The 15,857-nt window shown below is 35.1% G+C and overlaps 3 protein-coding genes across 5 annotated transcripts; all 3 read right to left on the reverse strand.

Annotated features, from left to right (window-relative positions):
- Position 1: 1 nt before the first annotated feature.
- On the reverse strand, positions 2–2,963 carry LOC110671745 (putative pentatricopeptide repeat-containing protein At1g56570). Its single transcript, XM_021834339.2, has 2 exons — positions 2,193–2,963; positions 2–2,043 (listed from the first exon to the last, which is right to left on the reverse strand). Exons 1-2 carry the CDS (start codon positions 2,805–2,807, stop codon positions 835–837), a joined length of 1,824 nt encoding a protein of 607 aa, XP_021690031.2. The 5' UTR covers positions 2,808–2,963; the 3' UTR covers positions 2–834.
- A 2,273-nt stretch (positions 2,964–5,236) lies between these two features.
- On the reverse strand, positions 5,237–9,543 carry LOC110671894 (alkaline/neutral invertase A, mitochondrial). Its single transcript, XM_021834546.2, has 6 exons — positions 8,464–9,543; positions 7,711–7,870; positions 7,261–7,472; positions 6,481–6,974; positions 6,317–6,365; positions 5,237–5,885 (listed from the first exon to the last, which is right to left on the reverse strand). The coding sequence occupies exons 1-6, from the start codon at positions 9,265–9,267 to the stop codon at positions 5,559–5,561; spliced, it is 2,046 nt and encodes a 681-aa protein (XP_021690238.1). The 5' UTR covers positions 9,268–9,543; the 3' UTR covers positions 5,237–5,558.
- Positions 9,544–10,373: 830 nt separating this feature from the next.
- Positions 10,374–14,831, reverse strand: LOC110671972 (AP-3 complex subunit mu). 3 transcript variants are annotated; one of them, XM_021834902.2, is made up of 8 exons: positions 14,614–14,831; positions 14,403–14,502; positions 14,154–14,264; positions 13,970–14,059; positions 13,545–13,792; positions 12,059–12,268; positions 11,659–11,866; positions 10,374–10,815 (listed from the first exon to the last, which is right to left on the reverse strand). In XM_021834902.2, exons 1-8 carry the CDS (start codon positions 14,646–14,648, stop codon positions 10,711–10,713), a joined length of 1,107 nt encoding a protein of 368 aa, XP_021690594.2. In that variant the 5' UTR covers positions 14,649–14,831; the 3' UTR covers positions 10,374–10,710. The 3 variants fall into 3 exon arrangements, with proteins under 3 accessions (XP_021690594.2, XP_021690530.2, XP_021690729.2); XM_021834838.2 differs by lacking the exon at positions 10,374–10,815 and adding an exon at positions 10,924–11,360 and having other exon boundaries at positions 14,614–14,829; XM_021835037.2 differs by lacking the exon at positions 10,374–10,815 and adding an exon at positions 10,924–11,360 and having other exon boundaries at positions 14,417–14,502; positions 14,614–14,672.
- Positions 14,832–15,857: the final 1,026 nt, after the last annotated feature.

Raw genomic sequence — 15,857 nt, forward strand, 5'->3', positions numbered from 1 at the left:
GTGCATTGCTATAAGATCTTCCAAGAGGATGGTTCATTCATGCAGGGGTGGGTGAAAAAATATCAGTCAAATTCACTACCACAGCTTAAAATCTTCGTGAATATTCAAAAATTAATGTCTTGATATGGTAAGTTCTTTTTTTTATAAAAATGCATCAGAAACGTAGAGCTGCAATCATCACTCCACATGAATCCCAGCTGGTGGGATTTGATAGGTGACGCCCACTGTGACTCTCGCATCTGGTCTCTCCTGCATCCTTCCTGTTACATCCTCTTCTTCCTCATCATCTTCATCATTTTCTGTTTCCTTCCTAGCCGACCAAGATGCTTCTTCATCGGAGAAACATATTCCATGGAATTTCTACTTTTAGAAGACTATATATTCTGCAGCGAAAAGGTGGAAATAGTGGAGGCACGTTCTTGATCTCTGTCCTCGTTGCAGTTCAAATTAATATATTCCTGGAAAAGAATGTGCTAAATTCACAAACAGTGCCCATTGCTGAAGTTCCCTTGCCAAACATCTTATTTATACCTGTAGAGGGGTAAACCATTTGTTCTTCTTGCTAGTATAACAATATAAGCTTCCCGAGAAAAAATTTCCCTTTATGAAAGTATCAAATTTGCATTCTTTTCACGTCATTCACAGATCTTGATCTTCCTGAAGATATATTTCTAAACCGCGTAGGATAGATAAAACAGATCCATATAGCCTATTCCAACCATTTTGGAATTAAGGCTTAGTTGAGTTGAGTTTACATTAATTTAATGGCACATACCGCAATCAGAAAATAAACTGGGAAGCTTCAAATACATTTTTGCTGTTCTCAACTTCAATTCATGTCCCATCTTCCAGGTCATGAGTTAAACAATCTAAAGGTGCATAACCTGCTTCATTCATATGCTGAATCAACCACTCCAAAACACCATATACCCACCCTATATGAGGACCCGCCTTATCTCTCACAGCAAAACTATAAACCTCGTTTCTTACCTCAATCCAACTCCTTCCAACCTCTTTTTTTATTTCCGTTCCCTTCATCAACTTTCTTACCCTTGCAAATTCCCCCCACTTCCCTTCAGCTGCATACAGATTTGATAGCATCACATAAGTCCCAACCAACTGTGGCCTCAAATCCAATACTTTCTGAGCTGCCAACTTGCCCAAATTTGGAAGGCAATGTGCTTTACAAGCACCAAGGAGTGCACCCCAAACAGATTCATTAGGTGTGAATGGCATACTCTGTATCAGTCGATAGGCCTCCTCAACTCTCCCAGCTCTGCCCAGCATATCCACAACACACCCATAAATCTCATGATCTGGTTTGATGTTATAATCATCCATCATAGAATTGAAATACCTCAAGCCTTGGTCTACTAGTCCAGCGTGACTACATGCACTCAAAACTGCCATAAACACTATCTGATCAGGTTTGATACCTGATTCAACCATATCATCAAACAACTCAATAACCTCTCTTCCATATCCATGAGCCCCATATCCAATCATCATAGAGGTCCAAGAAACCAAATTTTTACAAGACAATTCAGTAAAAACTTTGCACGAGTCTGCTATGCTACCACACTTGGCATACATATCAATCAAAGCATTAGCCAATGCCAAGTCCCCCTCAAGGCCTCTGCAAATAATGCCTCCATGAATCAGTTGTCCACAACTCAAAACTGCTAGATTAGCACAGGCTGCTATTACACTAGTAAAAGTGATGCAGTCTGGTCTAAAACCATTAGACTCCATTTGTGAAAATATAAAAAAAGACTCACTAGAATCAGATTTTTCATATCCTGCTATTAATGTATTCCACGTGATCAAATCCTTTTGAGTCATCTCATGGAAATACTGATTTGCCTCAGATAAACAACCACACCTACAATACATGTCTACTATAGAATTCATGACAGGAAGACTGGATTCACAACCGTGTTTAATTACTGCCGTATGAATTTGTTTGCCATAATTCTGACAACCAATTGAAGCACAAGCTCTAATGGCAATTGAAAAGCTATATGGATTGCTTTCTGCTTCCTCCTGCTTGCCACAAAATGTATCAAAATCATTAATTAATCTATTGATAATAATCAGTTCTTGAAAAATGAAACCCTGTTTCCCCCTTTCTCTTCCTAAAACCACCAAAAAAAGACATTCACATGAATCCTTTAGTTCTTTTATGCACCTACCAGTAACATTTGCCGGAAGACTTGAAGTCCATGATGGCCATTACCTCCATGAGTGTAACCAGCGATCAAGGTAGTCCACGACACAGGATTCTTCAACTCAATACCGCGAAAAACCATGCATGCGTCCCTCATGCTAGCGCAGCAAGTAGCATACATATCCATTAGTGCATTATCCACATAAATAAACCCTTGTATGCCGTGCTTAATAGCAAACCCATGAACCAAAACCCCACAAGAAAGACTTTTCATGCCTTTACAAGCCTTTAACACACTTGATACCGTAAATTCATCTGGGTTCATCTCACTCCTTACCATATTACAGAACATACCCCATGCATAGGCGTGCTCGTTGCAAGATGCGTACCCTGCAATCATGGTAGTCCACGCAACCACGTCTCTGTCAGGCATTTCGTCGAACAGGGAGCGTGCTTCTCTGATTAAGCCCTTTTCAAAGTAGGATTTTATGAGATCAGTGGCCAAAAAGGAAGATGCTTTTGGTGCGTAAGCTGTGTTTAACTGAATGGGAGTGTTTTGGGAACAGTCTAGATAGTTTTTGATCATGGGAGGGAATGGGCGGAAACGAGCGGTACTAGATAGTAACCTTTTTGAACTCATTTCTAGCGCGTAACGTGATCATGGCACCTTCCAGTGTTTCCGTACCTTGTTTCAAGTTTTAACCCTTAAAAAATAGGAAAAATTACCATTTTCCCCAATATTAACGAAATTAATGACATCATCATCGCATTTGGAGATCACATTAATTACTCCTCGAGTTTTAATTTCGACCATACATTTCTATTTCTCTATTTATCTTTTTTAACTTTTTTTTTTTCTAACTTTTGCCAACTTTTAGGGTTGCTGATATAATCATTTTCGTCATTATATTTTTTCTATTATTAGCACTTTTGTTACTCATTGTCACCTTTTGATTTCTTGATTAACAGTAAAATTAACAAAAATAATAAACTAACTAGCTGACAAAATTAATTGTGAGAAATTAAATTATATATTTTTAAAAATATATAATTTAAATTATTAATTTTAATATAATTGAAAAACTTAATAGTATAAGAAATTACTTAAGTGTGATAATAATGAGACATATAAACGGTACAAAATAGTAAAGAAAGAGGTAAAAAAGACAGTTAATCAAATAAGAGCGTAGGCTTTTGAAAAGTTATATGAGAAATTTGGAACTGAAGAAGGGGATAGAGATATTTATAGATTAGCAAGGAGAATAGGAAAGAAATGTCAAGATCTCAATCAAGTTAGGTGTATTAAGGATAAAGAAAGAAAAAATGTTAGTGAAATATGAGGATATTAAAGAAAGATGGAGAAATTATTTTGAGAATCTCTTTAATAATAGTCAAAATGATAATAGCATAAATATAAACTATAAAGTAATAGAAAAGAATATAAATTATACTAGAAGGATCAGATCTTTAGAAGTAAATGAAAAGTAGGTAAAACCTGTGGACCCGATTGAATACCAATTAAAGTGTGAAAGTGTTTGAGAGATATGGGAGTGGCATAGTTAATTAAATTATTTAATAAGATTCTAAACTCAAAGAAAATGCCTAATGAATAGAAGATGAGTATTTTAGCACCTATTTTTAAAATTAAGAGAGACATACAGAGTTGCTCAAACTATAGGAGAATTAAACTCATGAGCCATACTATGAAGTTGTGAGAGAGAGTTGTGAAACATCGACTGCATCATGATACTTGTATCTCTCACAATCAATTTAACTTCATGCCCTATCGTTCAACCATGGAAGCGATCTTTCTCATTAGAAGATTGATAGAGAAATATAGAGATATGAAGTAAGATCTACATATGATTTTTATCGATCTGGAGAAGGCTTATGATAGTATTCCAAGAGATGTCTTGTGAAGAGTGTTATAACAAAAGATGATATCTATTAGGTACATACAAGCGTTGAAAGATATGTATGAAGGAGTAACTACTATTATGCGCACAGTGAGAGAGACACAAGAGATTTCCCTATCTCAATTGGATTACACCAAGGTTCAGCTATAAGCCCTTACCTTTTTACATTTGTTTTAGATGAACTGACGAAACATATACAAGAAAGTATCCCTTGGTGCATGATGTTTGCGAATGATATAGTTCTGATAGATGAGACGCGAAAAGGAGTCAATAGAAAGCTAGATTTTTGGAAAAGTACTCTAGAGTCAAAGGTTTTTAAGTTAAGTAGAACGAAGACAGAATACATGAATTGCCAGTTCAGTGAATGCCGAATTGGTGATAGGGAATGAGTTAGTTTGGATGGAATGATACTATCCCAAAATAATCACTTTAAATATTTTGGCTCAGTCTTTCAAGTAAATAAGGGATGTGAGGAAGATGTTAGTCATAGGATTAAAGCCGAATGGTTGAAGTGAAGACATGCTATAGAAGTTTTATGTGATCGCAAGATTCTCAAAAAGTTGAAAGGAAAATTTTACCGTTGAAGTGGAGACATGCTATAGGAGTTTTATGTGATCGCAAGATTCTCAAAAAGTTGAAAGGAAAATTTTACCGTACAGCCATACGGTCAGCCATGTTATATGGTTGTGAGTGTTGGGCACTGAATAAGAAATATGTGTCTAAGATAAGAGTTGCGGAGATGAGAATGTTAAGGTGGATGAGCGGCCATACTATACTAGATAAAGTCCGTAATGAGAGCATTAGAGAAAAGGTAAAAGTAGTACGGAAGCTCTAGTTAGACAAGTAGAGCAGAATAGAAAGAAAAGAAGAGGTAGACTTAAACTGACTTGGAGGAGAGTACTACAACATGACCTAGAAGCATTACACATTTCTAAGAATTTAACTCAAAATCGTTTAGAATAGAGAAAGAGAATTCATATAGCCGACTCTAAATTTTTGGGATAAAGACTTAGTTGAATTGAGTTAATATAATTGAGAAACTAAATAATAATTTATCATAAAAAAAGGTTAAGGTAATTCAACTTAAAATAAAATTACAAATGTTGGATATTCAAAAAAAATAAAAAAAAGACAACTTCACCACATTTACATATTTATATATATAAAAAATGACATTTAATAATAAATAATTTAGTAATGTACAAAGTGGCTATGTAAGGAACCGCAATATAAACTTGTAAAGGTCCCTCAACTAAACCCTAGTACTTCAAAATTCTATGACCAATCAACTTAGCTAATTAATCGGATCAGTAGAACAAGACTTTCATACAGTGTTGTAAGAAATTGCTAGCATACGTTACAATAGAGAGGTTCAAAATTCCTCATTTATAGGACTCTTGTAAGCCTCTCCTAAACTCCAAGCTGTACAGAACTAACAGATTCATTCTTGCATTTGACAGAATGGCTGTCACCCTCTACACAAGAATCTGCGACTTAGCAGCAACTCGAGAGCACTTCTTCCGGCCAGTCTTGCTAAGTGCACAAACACAGATTTCAAGAAGCTCATAGTCTTCCTCCCATAATAACATTGATGCCATCTGTGGATTCTCTAAGAGAACTTTTGACGTCAGGAACCCAGCAATTGTCCATGTTTGACAAAGTCGAGATTGTTTTCCGATGAACTTTCCTGTACGTGTGTCATAATACTCAGGCCAGCGGTCAACTGCAAGTCTTTTTTCAGCCAAAGCTACTGCCTTCTGGGCTAGTTCTAGTCTGCCCATCTTGATGCATGCCAATGTGAACTGAAACCAATTCATAAAAGGGAAATTCAGAAGGTAGCAGTCAATAAAGATTCATGGGTGGAGGAACCTGCCACAGCATGTAAGACCTAAACTGCCATATAAAGATCCATCTTTGAACCAGCTTCACAGATGTTAGTTCTATTTCTAAAAATTAATTACGTCTCGTGTAGTTTTTTGAACAGTCACAACACGTCTGTCATTAGTGTCAAGAAACAAAAAAATGACACCTCAATGCCCAAAACTAGCAGCAAAGTGCATTAAGTATCAACTGACATCTTTTACTCTACAGATCCCAAATCCAAAACAGTTGGGCCTTTATCAGTTATCAACACATCAATGCAATAGAAGGCGAACATGCGCAAATAGTTAATAGATTATAGGGCTACTCTATTATAGATAATTTTGGGGTTCAAGTTCAAAATAAAGCTTACCTGCCAAAGAAGTGTTGGCCACGATCCACCATTATGATATGACCAAGGGCTGCAAAGGTCCATCAATAACAGGAATATAAGAGTTTATTAAAATCATAAATTGAACCACGCACCTGCATGCAAGGATAGGGAATAAGTAAAATCCCAAGGAAAAGAAAACTCACGTATTCTTTGGGTCACTGCCAGTGATTATACGCCAATCCTCATTCTCCAGTGCAGGGTAACATATTTTAAGAGGCATACGTCCAACAATATCATCCCATTTAGCTTCAATCAAATTTAGAATAGCTTTATTTTGTTTTGGGGTACCCAAAGACGAAATAATAGACCAAAGATTTCCGAGAGTGAAAAACCTAAAATCCATGTGTGCTGGCTGTAGGTTCCCAATAAGATACCCACCTTCCTCTGGTATCCAATCCATGAGCCAAGAAGGAATTTGTTCAGGATAGATATTGAACTTGTTGGTGGCATCCATGGAATACTCTTCCGTTTTATACCGGTAAATCTCATTGATCTTTTTGATATCCACCCAATAGTATTCTCTAATATGAAACGACAGTGCACTGAGTCTGTTGTTAATGGCCCTCACCAAATTCTTGGACCCATCATTTACAGTCAGCATCTCACGAGAGCAACGCAGAGCAGAGTAGAATAAGGCCTAAAGAACAAAACTTGCGATAAGTAAGGTAAGGTGAAACACAAGTGAATAAAAATACAAAAGGTTGGATTAAGAAGTTACAAATACAACCAAGCACCCGCCTAAACTAATGAAAAAGAATCAGAAAGAGGGAAGTATGAAATATGATCAATGACCAGAATACATATCAAAAAAACAAAGGGAATAACCAGGCTTTTAGAAAGAGATCTATAAATTTCCAAAGAGAAAATATCCATGCCATTATAATTTTACAGATAATAACACAGAAAGCAACTCATGAACTTACTTGGATCTCAAGGGGGTGACCATGAATACCCATTCGTCGATCTATCATGCAAGAGCCATCAGTGACCAACAGAGAAGGAAACATATCAAACCCATCAGTTAAGCACAAGTTTAAGATCAGTTTTATGCCCGTCTGAACATCCACCCTTTCTTGCAATGTGCAGTCACCAGTAATTTTCCCATATGCCCTCAGTAAAATAATCCACCACAACCCTATCAAAGAGAATAAGAATGCAAATTCAGATGCAATCACACAATAAGATATATTGGAAGAACAATTGCTTTCTCTTTTTTCTTTTATTTCTGGTGTTTGTGCAGAAGCATCCGAGAAACATTTCACTATTGAACACATGAACCACAACAACAGCATAAAGTAAGCATCCCTATCAGAATAACTACTATTAAAACATCTCACAAATTAGCATGACTAACAGATGTGCAAAATACAGACCAGAATCCACAGGTGCGACACGGCCAATAGCTGATTCGCCAAAATCTGGATCTAGAACTTCTTCAAATTTATTGCCATCAAGAGGCACAGTTCTGACTTTAAAACTAGCAGGCATCAACCCCTGTCCCGGACTATAGCAATCAACTGTTTTCTCCCAACTCTAAGATAAAAGCAAGAGCACACTTTTCAGTTGCAGGATAACAGATATTAATGCAGAACTGCATTCATAAAGCAAGTAGGAGTCAATGACAATGACTCAACAGATGCAAGATCATGCTCAACCACTTGCACACCATCTATGGCTGTATGACATTCAACTGTAAAAGTTAAAAACAAAATATCTCCTCTAGGAGGTTCGTGAATATGAAAAATTGTACCCACAAAATTATATCATCTCCACGACAAATTGGTGCATTTAAGAAACAAATCAAATTTAAATAAAACATCAAAATTTTATGTTGATAGCATTTGAATGCAGAGTTTGAATCAGAAAAATTTACAACAGTTACTAAAACAAACCTTATTCTGGAAACCGGAATTAATTGCTCAAAACGGAATATTTGTGTATCCGATAATGTGTAGATGAGAATATAAAACCATAAATGGTGTCTTCATCAATAATTAATCACATAGAGATCAAGCTATAGCTAAATATTACCAAAGTAGAACACATATATAAAGAGAAATAGATCAAACAACAGTCTATGAGTACGGATTAAATGAAAATATAAAGAGAAACGTAAAATATCATACCTGCAATTGCAAGGTATGAAGCAGGAAATTCCTCACAATCTCTCCTTCTCCTCTAAGCAAGAATGCAAGAGCTGAAGGCACAAAATCACGAATGAACACCTGATCATAATTCAATGGCTGCTTATCCCCTGGATCGTTTGCAGCCACCGTCCCTACAGGACTCCCACAATACATAACAATCGCATCATTCAACAACTTCCACGCCTCTTTTTCAATATCCGACTCCTCCCTCTTAGGACTCGTAATCTCAACTCCTTTGACACCCTCCAAATTCTCAGTGTTCACATTTTCACCTTCATCAGGAACAGCAATTCCAATCCTAGACGCTTCCTCTCCCACAACATTCTCGTCTTTATCAATCTTCTCAACTACCAAAGGCTTAACCCCAATTCCGTTTTGCACATAAATTCTCTCAAAATTCTTATCATTTACCCTGGTCTCGACTGACGTTGAATATCCCTTCACTTCTGATGCAAAACTAGCAATAACAGAAACGCCCCTGCTTGTTCTTCTTCTTGTACAATCATCATGAGCAAATGATATAAGCCCAGATTGGCCAAAATTGGTCTTGGGTATACAAAAAATTTTCTGGGTATTATTGATCGCGCTTCGAAATCCGCAGATTCGAAAAGGGTATGCGGAAAACTGTTTGTTATAATCAAAACAGACATGATTTCTTGATAAATTGCTGGTTAACGTATGAAGGTATTTTGCAGACCCGAAAATACCCGGACTCTTTCGAGTCATAAGGAATCTACAAGAAAGTTTCATGGAATGATTGCTAAGGAAACCGAGTGCAACCATAGCATCAAAAATCAAAAACAAAATGAGCAAAGATGTATTCCTCTATCTGCTAGCAAGCTAATTGTGGGATTTTCATGAACCAAGAAGAAGATTTTTGGGTAATGATCATATGAGAGATGATAAAATCGTGAGGGGAAAATGGAGTTTGGAGAAGAAAAGGACGGTTCAAATTAGGAACGATACCTTTTATATGGAGGAGGAGGTGGTGAAAGGGGCAAGCAAGCTTCTTTCTCTTGAGCCAGACGTTAACTTTGAAGATTTGCATAATGACTTTAATGCCCCCAACTTTTTTTTTTCCAATTTGTTGAAGTTAATGGATAAAATGTAAACCACTCCAATATTGGTAATGAAGGTTAATAATATTAAAGGGAAAAAAAAGAAAACTAAAAATTTGTAGAAAATTAATTAGTCAATTATTAGATTATCAAAATAAAGATTGAATTTTTTTTCTAATATATTAATGAATACGATTTAATCATAATTAAAGTAAATAATTAAACATTTATATATAAAAATATAATAAAATAATGATAAAAAAATAAATAAAATTTAAAATTTAAAAGATTTATTATAAATAGTAGTTAAGATTTAATTATTATTGTGGTAGTATGGGATAAGTGCCGGTGACGTGTCAAGGAAATGGTATCCACTATCCACTGTTTTTGGTGTCTTCATCCATCCACAACTTTGGACCATGTCAAATCATTTAAATTAAGCCATGTGACGTACGAGGATGAATTGGATTGCACTTTTGGTGAACCTTTTTGGGTAAATTTCCAAGTGTGAATCAATCTTAATCTAGGGAAAGGGACCAACATTATGTTGATTCATACCAATTGAAAGCCAATAGTATTTGATTTCAACGCCACCATTGTTTGGCGAGGAGAAACGGAGAATGACAAAATGGGCATGAGCAACTCAACCATTGCCAAGTATTGACAAAAATGGGTCCTCCACAAGACGCTGAAAGAAAGAGATTAAACAGTATTTGACAGAGTTCATGTCCACTAGACGCCAGTTAGGCGTGAATCAAATGTACTCTTCGCTTCCTCCAGAGTAGCTGATGATGGGAAGCTTTATTACCAAGTTGAGGTAAGGCAACAATGTAACAATGTAAAAGCTTATCTTTTGATCATACTAGTTGAGCTTGGAAATGGATTCAAAACTTAAAATGGTATGTGGTTTTTAGGTTGTTATGTTATCGGGTGAACATAAAAGTCTTATGCAAATAACAATTAAATGGCTGTCATGCCGCAAGATCGAGTAGTTCGTCTGGAATGGTAGGTGGTACCTGTCAGTTCTTGGAGTTGAAAATAACAGGTTATATGAGCTGAGATTACAAACACCAGAAGACGTATTTGCGGAAGAGAAAAACGATCTTCGTCAAGTAATGGATTCCTTCAGAGCGAACAAAGTGGCTGGTTGATTTGCTGGAGGTCTATTTTATTCACTCCTCGTTGTTTTGCTTTTTTTTTTTTTTAATTCCATCAATATTTTCTTCATTTTACCAGCCTCTTGTATGTTCTTGTCAAACATTGATGAGGTAGCCTGGAATAAGAACCATTATCAAGTGTTAATGCTCTTCAAGATTTTGTTTCACTACAATACACTTGAAATGAAAGGAGAGATGAAAGTAGTAAAAGGTGCACAGGAGCATAACATAATTACAAATTGCAATCATCTTAAAAATGCGTACAAGTCCAGTTTAGAAATCTGAATTCTGAAAATATCTATGGATGAAATTTTTGGAGCACTCAACTAACATCCATGTTGTAATACAAGAAAGCGAAATATTCATTACAAGCACCACAAACCCTTCGGAAATTTAAATCGATACAAAATTTCAACTATGACCTAACTTCATATAGTCCAGCTCGGGTTGAAGCTCGGAACCCTTTATAAAGACGATTAACTACAACCTTCAGCTCTAGTTTATCTATTTGCAGGCCTGAGAGGGCAACACCTTGAATCCTAAAACCCAGTTGAAATATGGGGAATACATGAAGACGCTCTAATCCTGTCTCAAGAACCATTGTTCCAGACAACGATGGAGTTCTATCTTTTGGTATTCGATCAATTGACCAAATGCACATCTACAAATATATGTTAGCAAAAGAACATTATCAAATTCTTGCAGGGAAAAAAATTAAAATCAGACTCATCCTCCACATCAAGAGTTTAATTAGCCACTAACTGCAAATTACCCGCATAACAATTGTCAAGCAGTAGTAAATTGAGCACAAGAAACTGGATTGACAGTCATAATGTCTCAAACAAAGAGAAATGAGATGGGAGACTTCTCTATATAAAGAAAGAAAAATAAATGCAAGGAATACCTTACAAGTCAAAACCAGATACTAAGGGCCGTTACAATAATTTCTTTTGGAGTACCTTATTAGATAGGATATTCACTACTCCATGATTTGAAGTCAGGTCAGCTGATAAAATGGAAGGAGGCAAATGAAACTGCACAGTTATTGAGTCAATCATCTTTCCAGGGTCATTTTTAATTCCAACCATCAGATTGATACGGCATGTCCCAGCATCAGATGTAAGTTGTGGCTTTACATATATGGGTATGCTTTTCAACATTTTAACCCTGCATGGAGGTAAAATGTTATGCATATGCATTCATAGCAAATATGGGAACCAATTAAGAGACTAGAAGTCAGAGAACTCGAAAAAGGTTTTCTTAAGCTTTCCTCAAACATGTTTATTTCTCCTACGTAATTTTACAACAGAAATACCCCTGATTAGACAGCTAAACTAAACTACTGCAAAATCAACAAACCTGTAACTCATGAGCTTAAACTGTCCATCAGGAGGCACAAATGACAGGATCTGATGGGACTCCCAAGGTCGAAACCGAACACACGGATGGAACCTCACGTCATCCAGTATAGATGGGTTTGTAAATGAAAGAGTCAAATCGGGAACACCAGTGATATGGGAGTTTACTTGAACTTCACCATATATTTCACACTTCACCAAGACCCCATCCCTGAACAATGTTTGCAATAAGAAAGAATTGCTCAGCCTTTGCAAAACCATTAAGTGTAAAAATATGAGCAATACATACTAAAGAGGCAATTTTCTTCACTATGAAAGTCATTATGTGATACCCACTGACATTCCTACATCAAGTTCAACCACTGATGCTATCGGTTAACGTAATTCAATCCCACTGCATATAATTTTATGGCTCTGTATAGACAATTATACACTTTAATCTTATTTTTGAATATTATTTTTCAGGTTAAGAGACATCAATCACAAACAAGAAATTGTTCAATCTTTGAACTTTCCACCCCAATAGAAACAGTATGTAGCGCAATCATCCATATTACATGTAATTTAGAGTTCCTAATGATATCAAATTTCTAGTATCTTCCAACATCCCTACATTTCCCTCAGGAGAGTTCACAATATTCTATTTAAATATTTGCTGCTGTCTCAACAGGTATTTATCAGACATGCTCGTAGGATTCACATCTAGAAATCTTCAATGAGAAATTATTCCATAATTTCCCTACACAGGCTCTTGGCTTATATATTTCAGCCCCATTCAAGCACTCCTTAATCCTTATTGAAACTAAGAGGCTTCCTTTCAATAGTTTTTGTGGCTGTAGAGCGAGAATACGGAAGTGATATCAAAGTTTTTCACAAAGCATGATCCCCCTTCTACCATGAACGCCCATTATATGTTTTCAGGCTCATCCCAAAATCCCCCTCATCCATTCTCCCCAACTTTTGAATTGCCTGGTTTTATATTTTGTAGTTTGCATTTCCCTTTTTTTTAAATAATGATAGTAAAATGAGCTCGTCTATCTTTGAAACCTTCCCCATGATGAATGCCTTGAACTAAAATTCTGTTGATGCCTGCTTTCCTTGTATTATAGCATAAATGACTCACACACTAATAATTTTTAGTACAAAACATTTCTTTTGATCAATGAAACATCAAAGGAATATAAGCAACACCAAAGAAACATTCAAAAAGGAACATCAATGAAACAGTAGTTAAACAATTAATGGCTATCTTATTTATGGTCCCACCTCCTATTTATCATGGACTAGTGGATGATCTACTTTAGTACTATGTACTGGAAACTATTCCTAACGTAAAATCACAGAGAAAATAAGTCCCACTAACTAGACTCAATCCAATTGAAAGATTTGAAATTAACCAAATTGAAATATAATGATGCAGATGGAGAAATCCAAATAAACAGTTTAAATATGAAGTTTGAAGCAGCTTTAGGAATATAGATTCATACCTGTTTATAATTGCATCCATCTCTTCAACAAGATCAACATAAACTTCATTGTTAGCATATTTTATGTCAGTTGTTCTCCATGGAACACAGGAAGCTGTTGCACCTGGAAGGGTGTCGCTCACATTTGAACTGTTTCCAGTCACAACACTCAGCATTTTACTAACAATATTTGGTGGAGAGATCATCTCTCTCAGTATGTTAGGTTCTGTGGTCAGAGGAAAACCATTGTCTATCATCTCATCCAAAAGCTGCATATTTGAATTAAATTATGCCAGTTGTATTCAATCCAAGCATAAACGGAAGAAGTATTTGAATTACACATTGTGAAAGCTGCAAATTTCAAAATTCTCTGTCCCTACCCCAAATTATCTCTATACCTTAAATGAAACAAGAATGAGCACAGAAAGATGAAGCAAGGAAAGTACCTCATACACAATAACAAAGTTATCCTTTATCAAATCTTCATTCAACCCTTCAAGGTAATCAGAGAGAACATCAGCCACTCTGCAAAGGAACTAAAATCAACTAGGTAAAAGTCAAGGATTTTAGGCTGTTCAAAGAACAAATAAGCACATCGAAAATGACAAGAACATAACTCAAAACTTCTACCTCAATGGCCATCAAAGGTGGCATTTCAACTTGGGTACAAGCTAAAAAAGTGATTCCCTCACGAACAATTTGGAACAGATAATGCGTTGGTGAAGCAATAACTGGTTGTTGCTATTGAAAGAAACATTAACGAGAACGTAAAATTTCACAACACAACAAGAATATACAATGAGCAGTAAACTGGAATAAGATCCAGAATTTAAAATGCCAAAGTGAACTAAAAATATAGTGTAAAAGCCATAGAGGTACCTTAAAGGAATCACCTTGAGAAATAACTTGATTCCAAAACCAATCACAAATCGATCTGTCCACGCGGTGCCAAGTTAGCTGCTTCTCTAGAATTATCTCCCTGTCAGAATTTTGCAAATATCCAATAATTTCAATTGAAGCAGATCAAATCGAAACATTATCTTGCAGTTTGCAGAGTATTTTCAATTGAAAAGAAGGAAGAGTATCTTACCCAGAATCGGAGAGAAGAAATATACACTGTAGCATCTCTCTTTAAGCAGATAATCTGTTAGCCGAAGATGGTTCTCGTGTGGGGAAGCCTAGATGCGATGTCTCTGGCGATAAGAGACGTTTGGATCGGCCCGAGTTGGCCAGCTTGAGTCGGTCCCTAACCAAAGGAAGGAGTCTTCTTACAGTACCGCAGAGCTCATCCTTTTTTTTCTTTAAACGGTGCGTTTATGAATTGGATTTCTTTAATTTTTAATTTTTAGTAACTTAAGACGAGGGTGAGAGAGTAGTAAATAAAGATAAGGAGAAGTAATAAATTTTTTTTAAATATGTGAGTTAATAGAGGATAAAGATAAATAAAAGTAAATCTTACTTCTCTTACTCTTTAAATTTCAATTTTTTTTACATTCTAATTTAGAGTGTAAAGAGAGATAAGGAGAAAGAGAGTATAGTCGTAAATATTTTCATTTTTATATCTTTTTAAATTTACTTCTCATTCATCTCTGTCCAAATATAAAAAATATACATTATCTCTCCTTACTGTTTCATTAATTCACTTCATCCCAAATATAAGATTTTTTTATTGTAACTTTCTTTACCTTTCTTCTTTTTTACTATTTTTTACTCTTCTATTACTTACCTTTCTCTTACTTCAGCCAAGCATATCTTAGATTATTTTAAAAATTAAAACCCTAATTTGGTAAAGAAGTAAAATTTTAAAATTTAAATTATTTTAAATTAAAAAATAATTAATAATCAAGGTACATAAAAATCCTGATTTGTTAAAGAAGTAAAATTTTAAAAATTTAATTATTTTAAATTGAAAAGTAATTAATAATCAAGTTAAATGGTATGAACTAATTGGTTAATAAAATTAAAATAGGATCAAGTGGTTAATAAAAAATATATCATAGATTAATTTATTAATTTTACCATACTTCAAAGATTTAATTGTTTAATTTTTTTAAATGATTTAAAAAATTTAAATCTTACTTAATTAGAAAAAAAAAATCTTTTAACCTCGATAACTTTATTGTAATTATAATTTTACTAAGCGATGATAAAAACTAAAATTAAAACTAGAATTCTATTATTAATTTGATAAAATAATAAAAGTAAATCGTAAATTGTTTTTGTTTTTTTTATCATGCTTGTAAGCGTATACATGCACGAAAAAGATTTTATTATTTTTCTTCTCTAAATTGCCTACAATGCTCTTACCTCATAATGAAAATTTTTAGAACATTT

The sequence above is a fragment of the Hevea brasiliensis genome, chromosome 3 (assembly GCF_030052815.1).
Source record: "Hevea brasiliensis isolate MT/VB/25A 57/8 chromosome 3, ASM3005281v1, whole genome shotgun sequence".
NCBI lineage: Eukaryota > Viridiplantae > Streptophyta > Magnoliopsida > Malpighiales > Euphorbiaceae > Hevea > Hevea brasiliensis.

Coding starts and splice junctions, on each gene's coding strand:
- LOC110671745 (XM_021834339.2), bottom strand. CDS start 2,807: ATGAGTTCAAAAAGGTTACTATCTAGTACCGCTCGTTTCCGCCCATTC. Junction 2,044..2,192: donor TCTTCCGGCAAATGTTACTG/GTAGGTGCATAA, acceptor TGTGGCAAGCAG/GAGGAAGCAGAAAGCAATCC.
- LOC110671894 (XM_021834546.2), bottom strand. CDS start 9,267: ATGGTTGCACTCGGTTTCCTTAGCAATCATTCCATGAAACTTTCTTGT. Junction 7,871..8,463: donor TTCATACCTTGCAATTGCAG/GTATGATATTTT, acceptor CTTTTATCTTAG/AGTTGGGAGAAAACAGTTGA. Junction 7,473..7,710: donor TGTCGCACCTGTGGATTCTG/GTCTGTATTTTG, acceptor TCTCTTTGATAG/GGTTGTGGTGGATTATTTTA.
- LOC110671972 (XM_021834838.2), bottom strand. CDS start 14,648: ATGCTACAGTGTATATTTCTTCTCTCCGATTCTGG. Junction 14,503..14,613: donor TTTCTTCTCTCCGATTCTGG/GTAAGATACTCT, acceptor AAATTCTGACAG/GGAGATAATTCTAGAGAAGC. Junction 12,269..13,544: donor ATGGATGCAATTATAAACAG/GTATGAATCTAT, acceptor AACATTGTTCAG/GGATGGGGTCTTGGTGAAGT.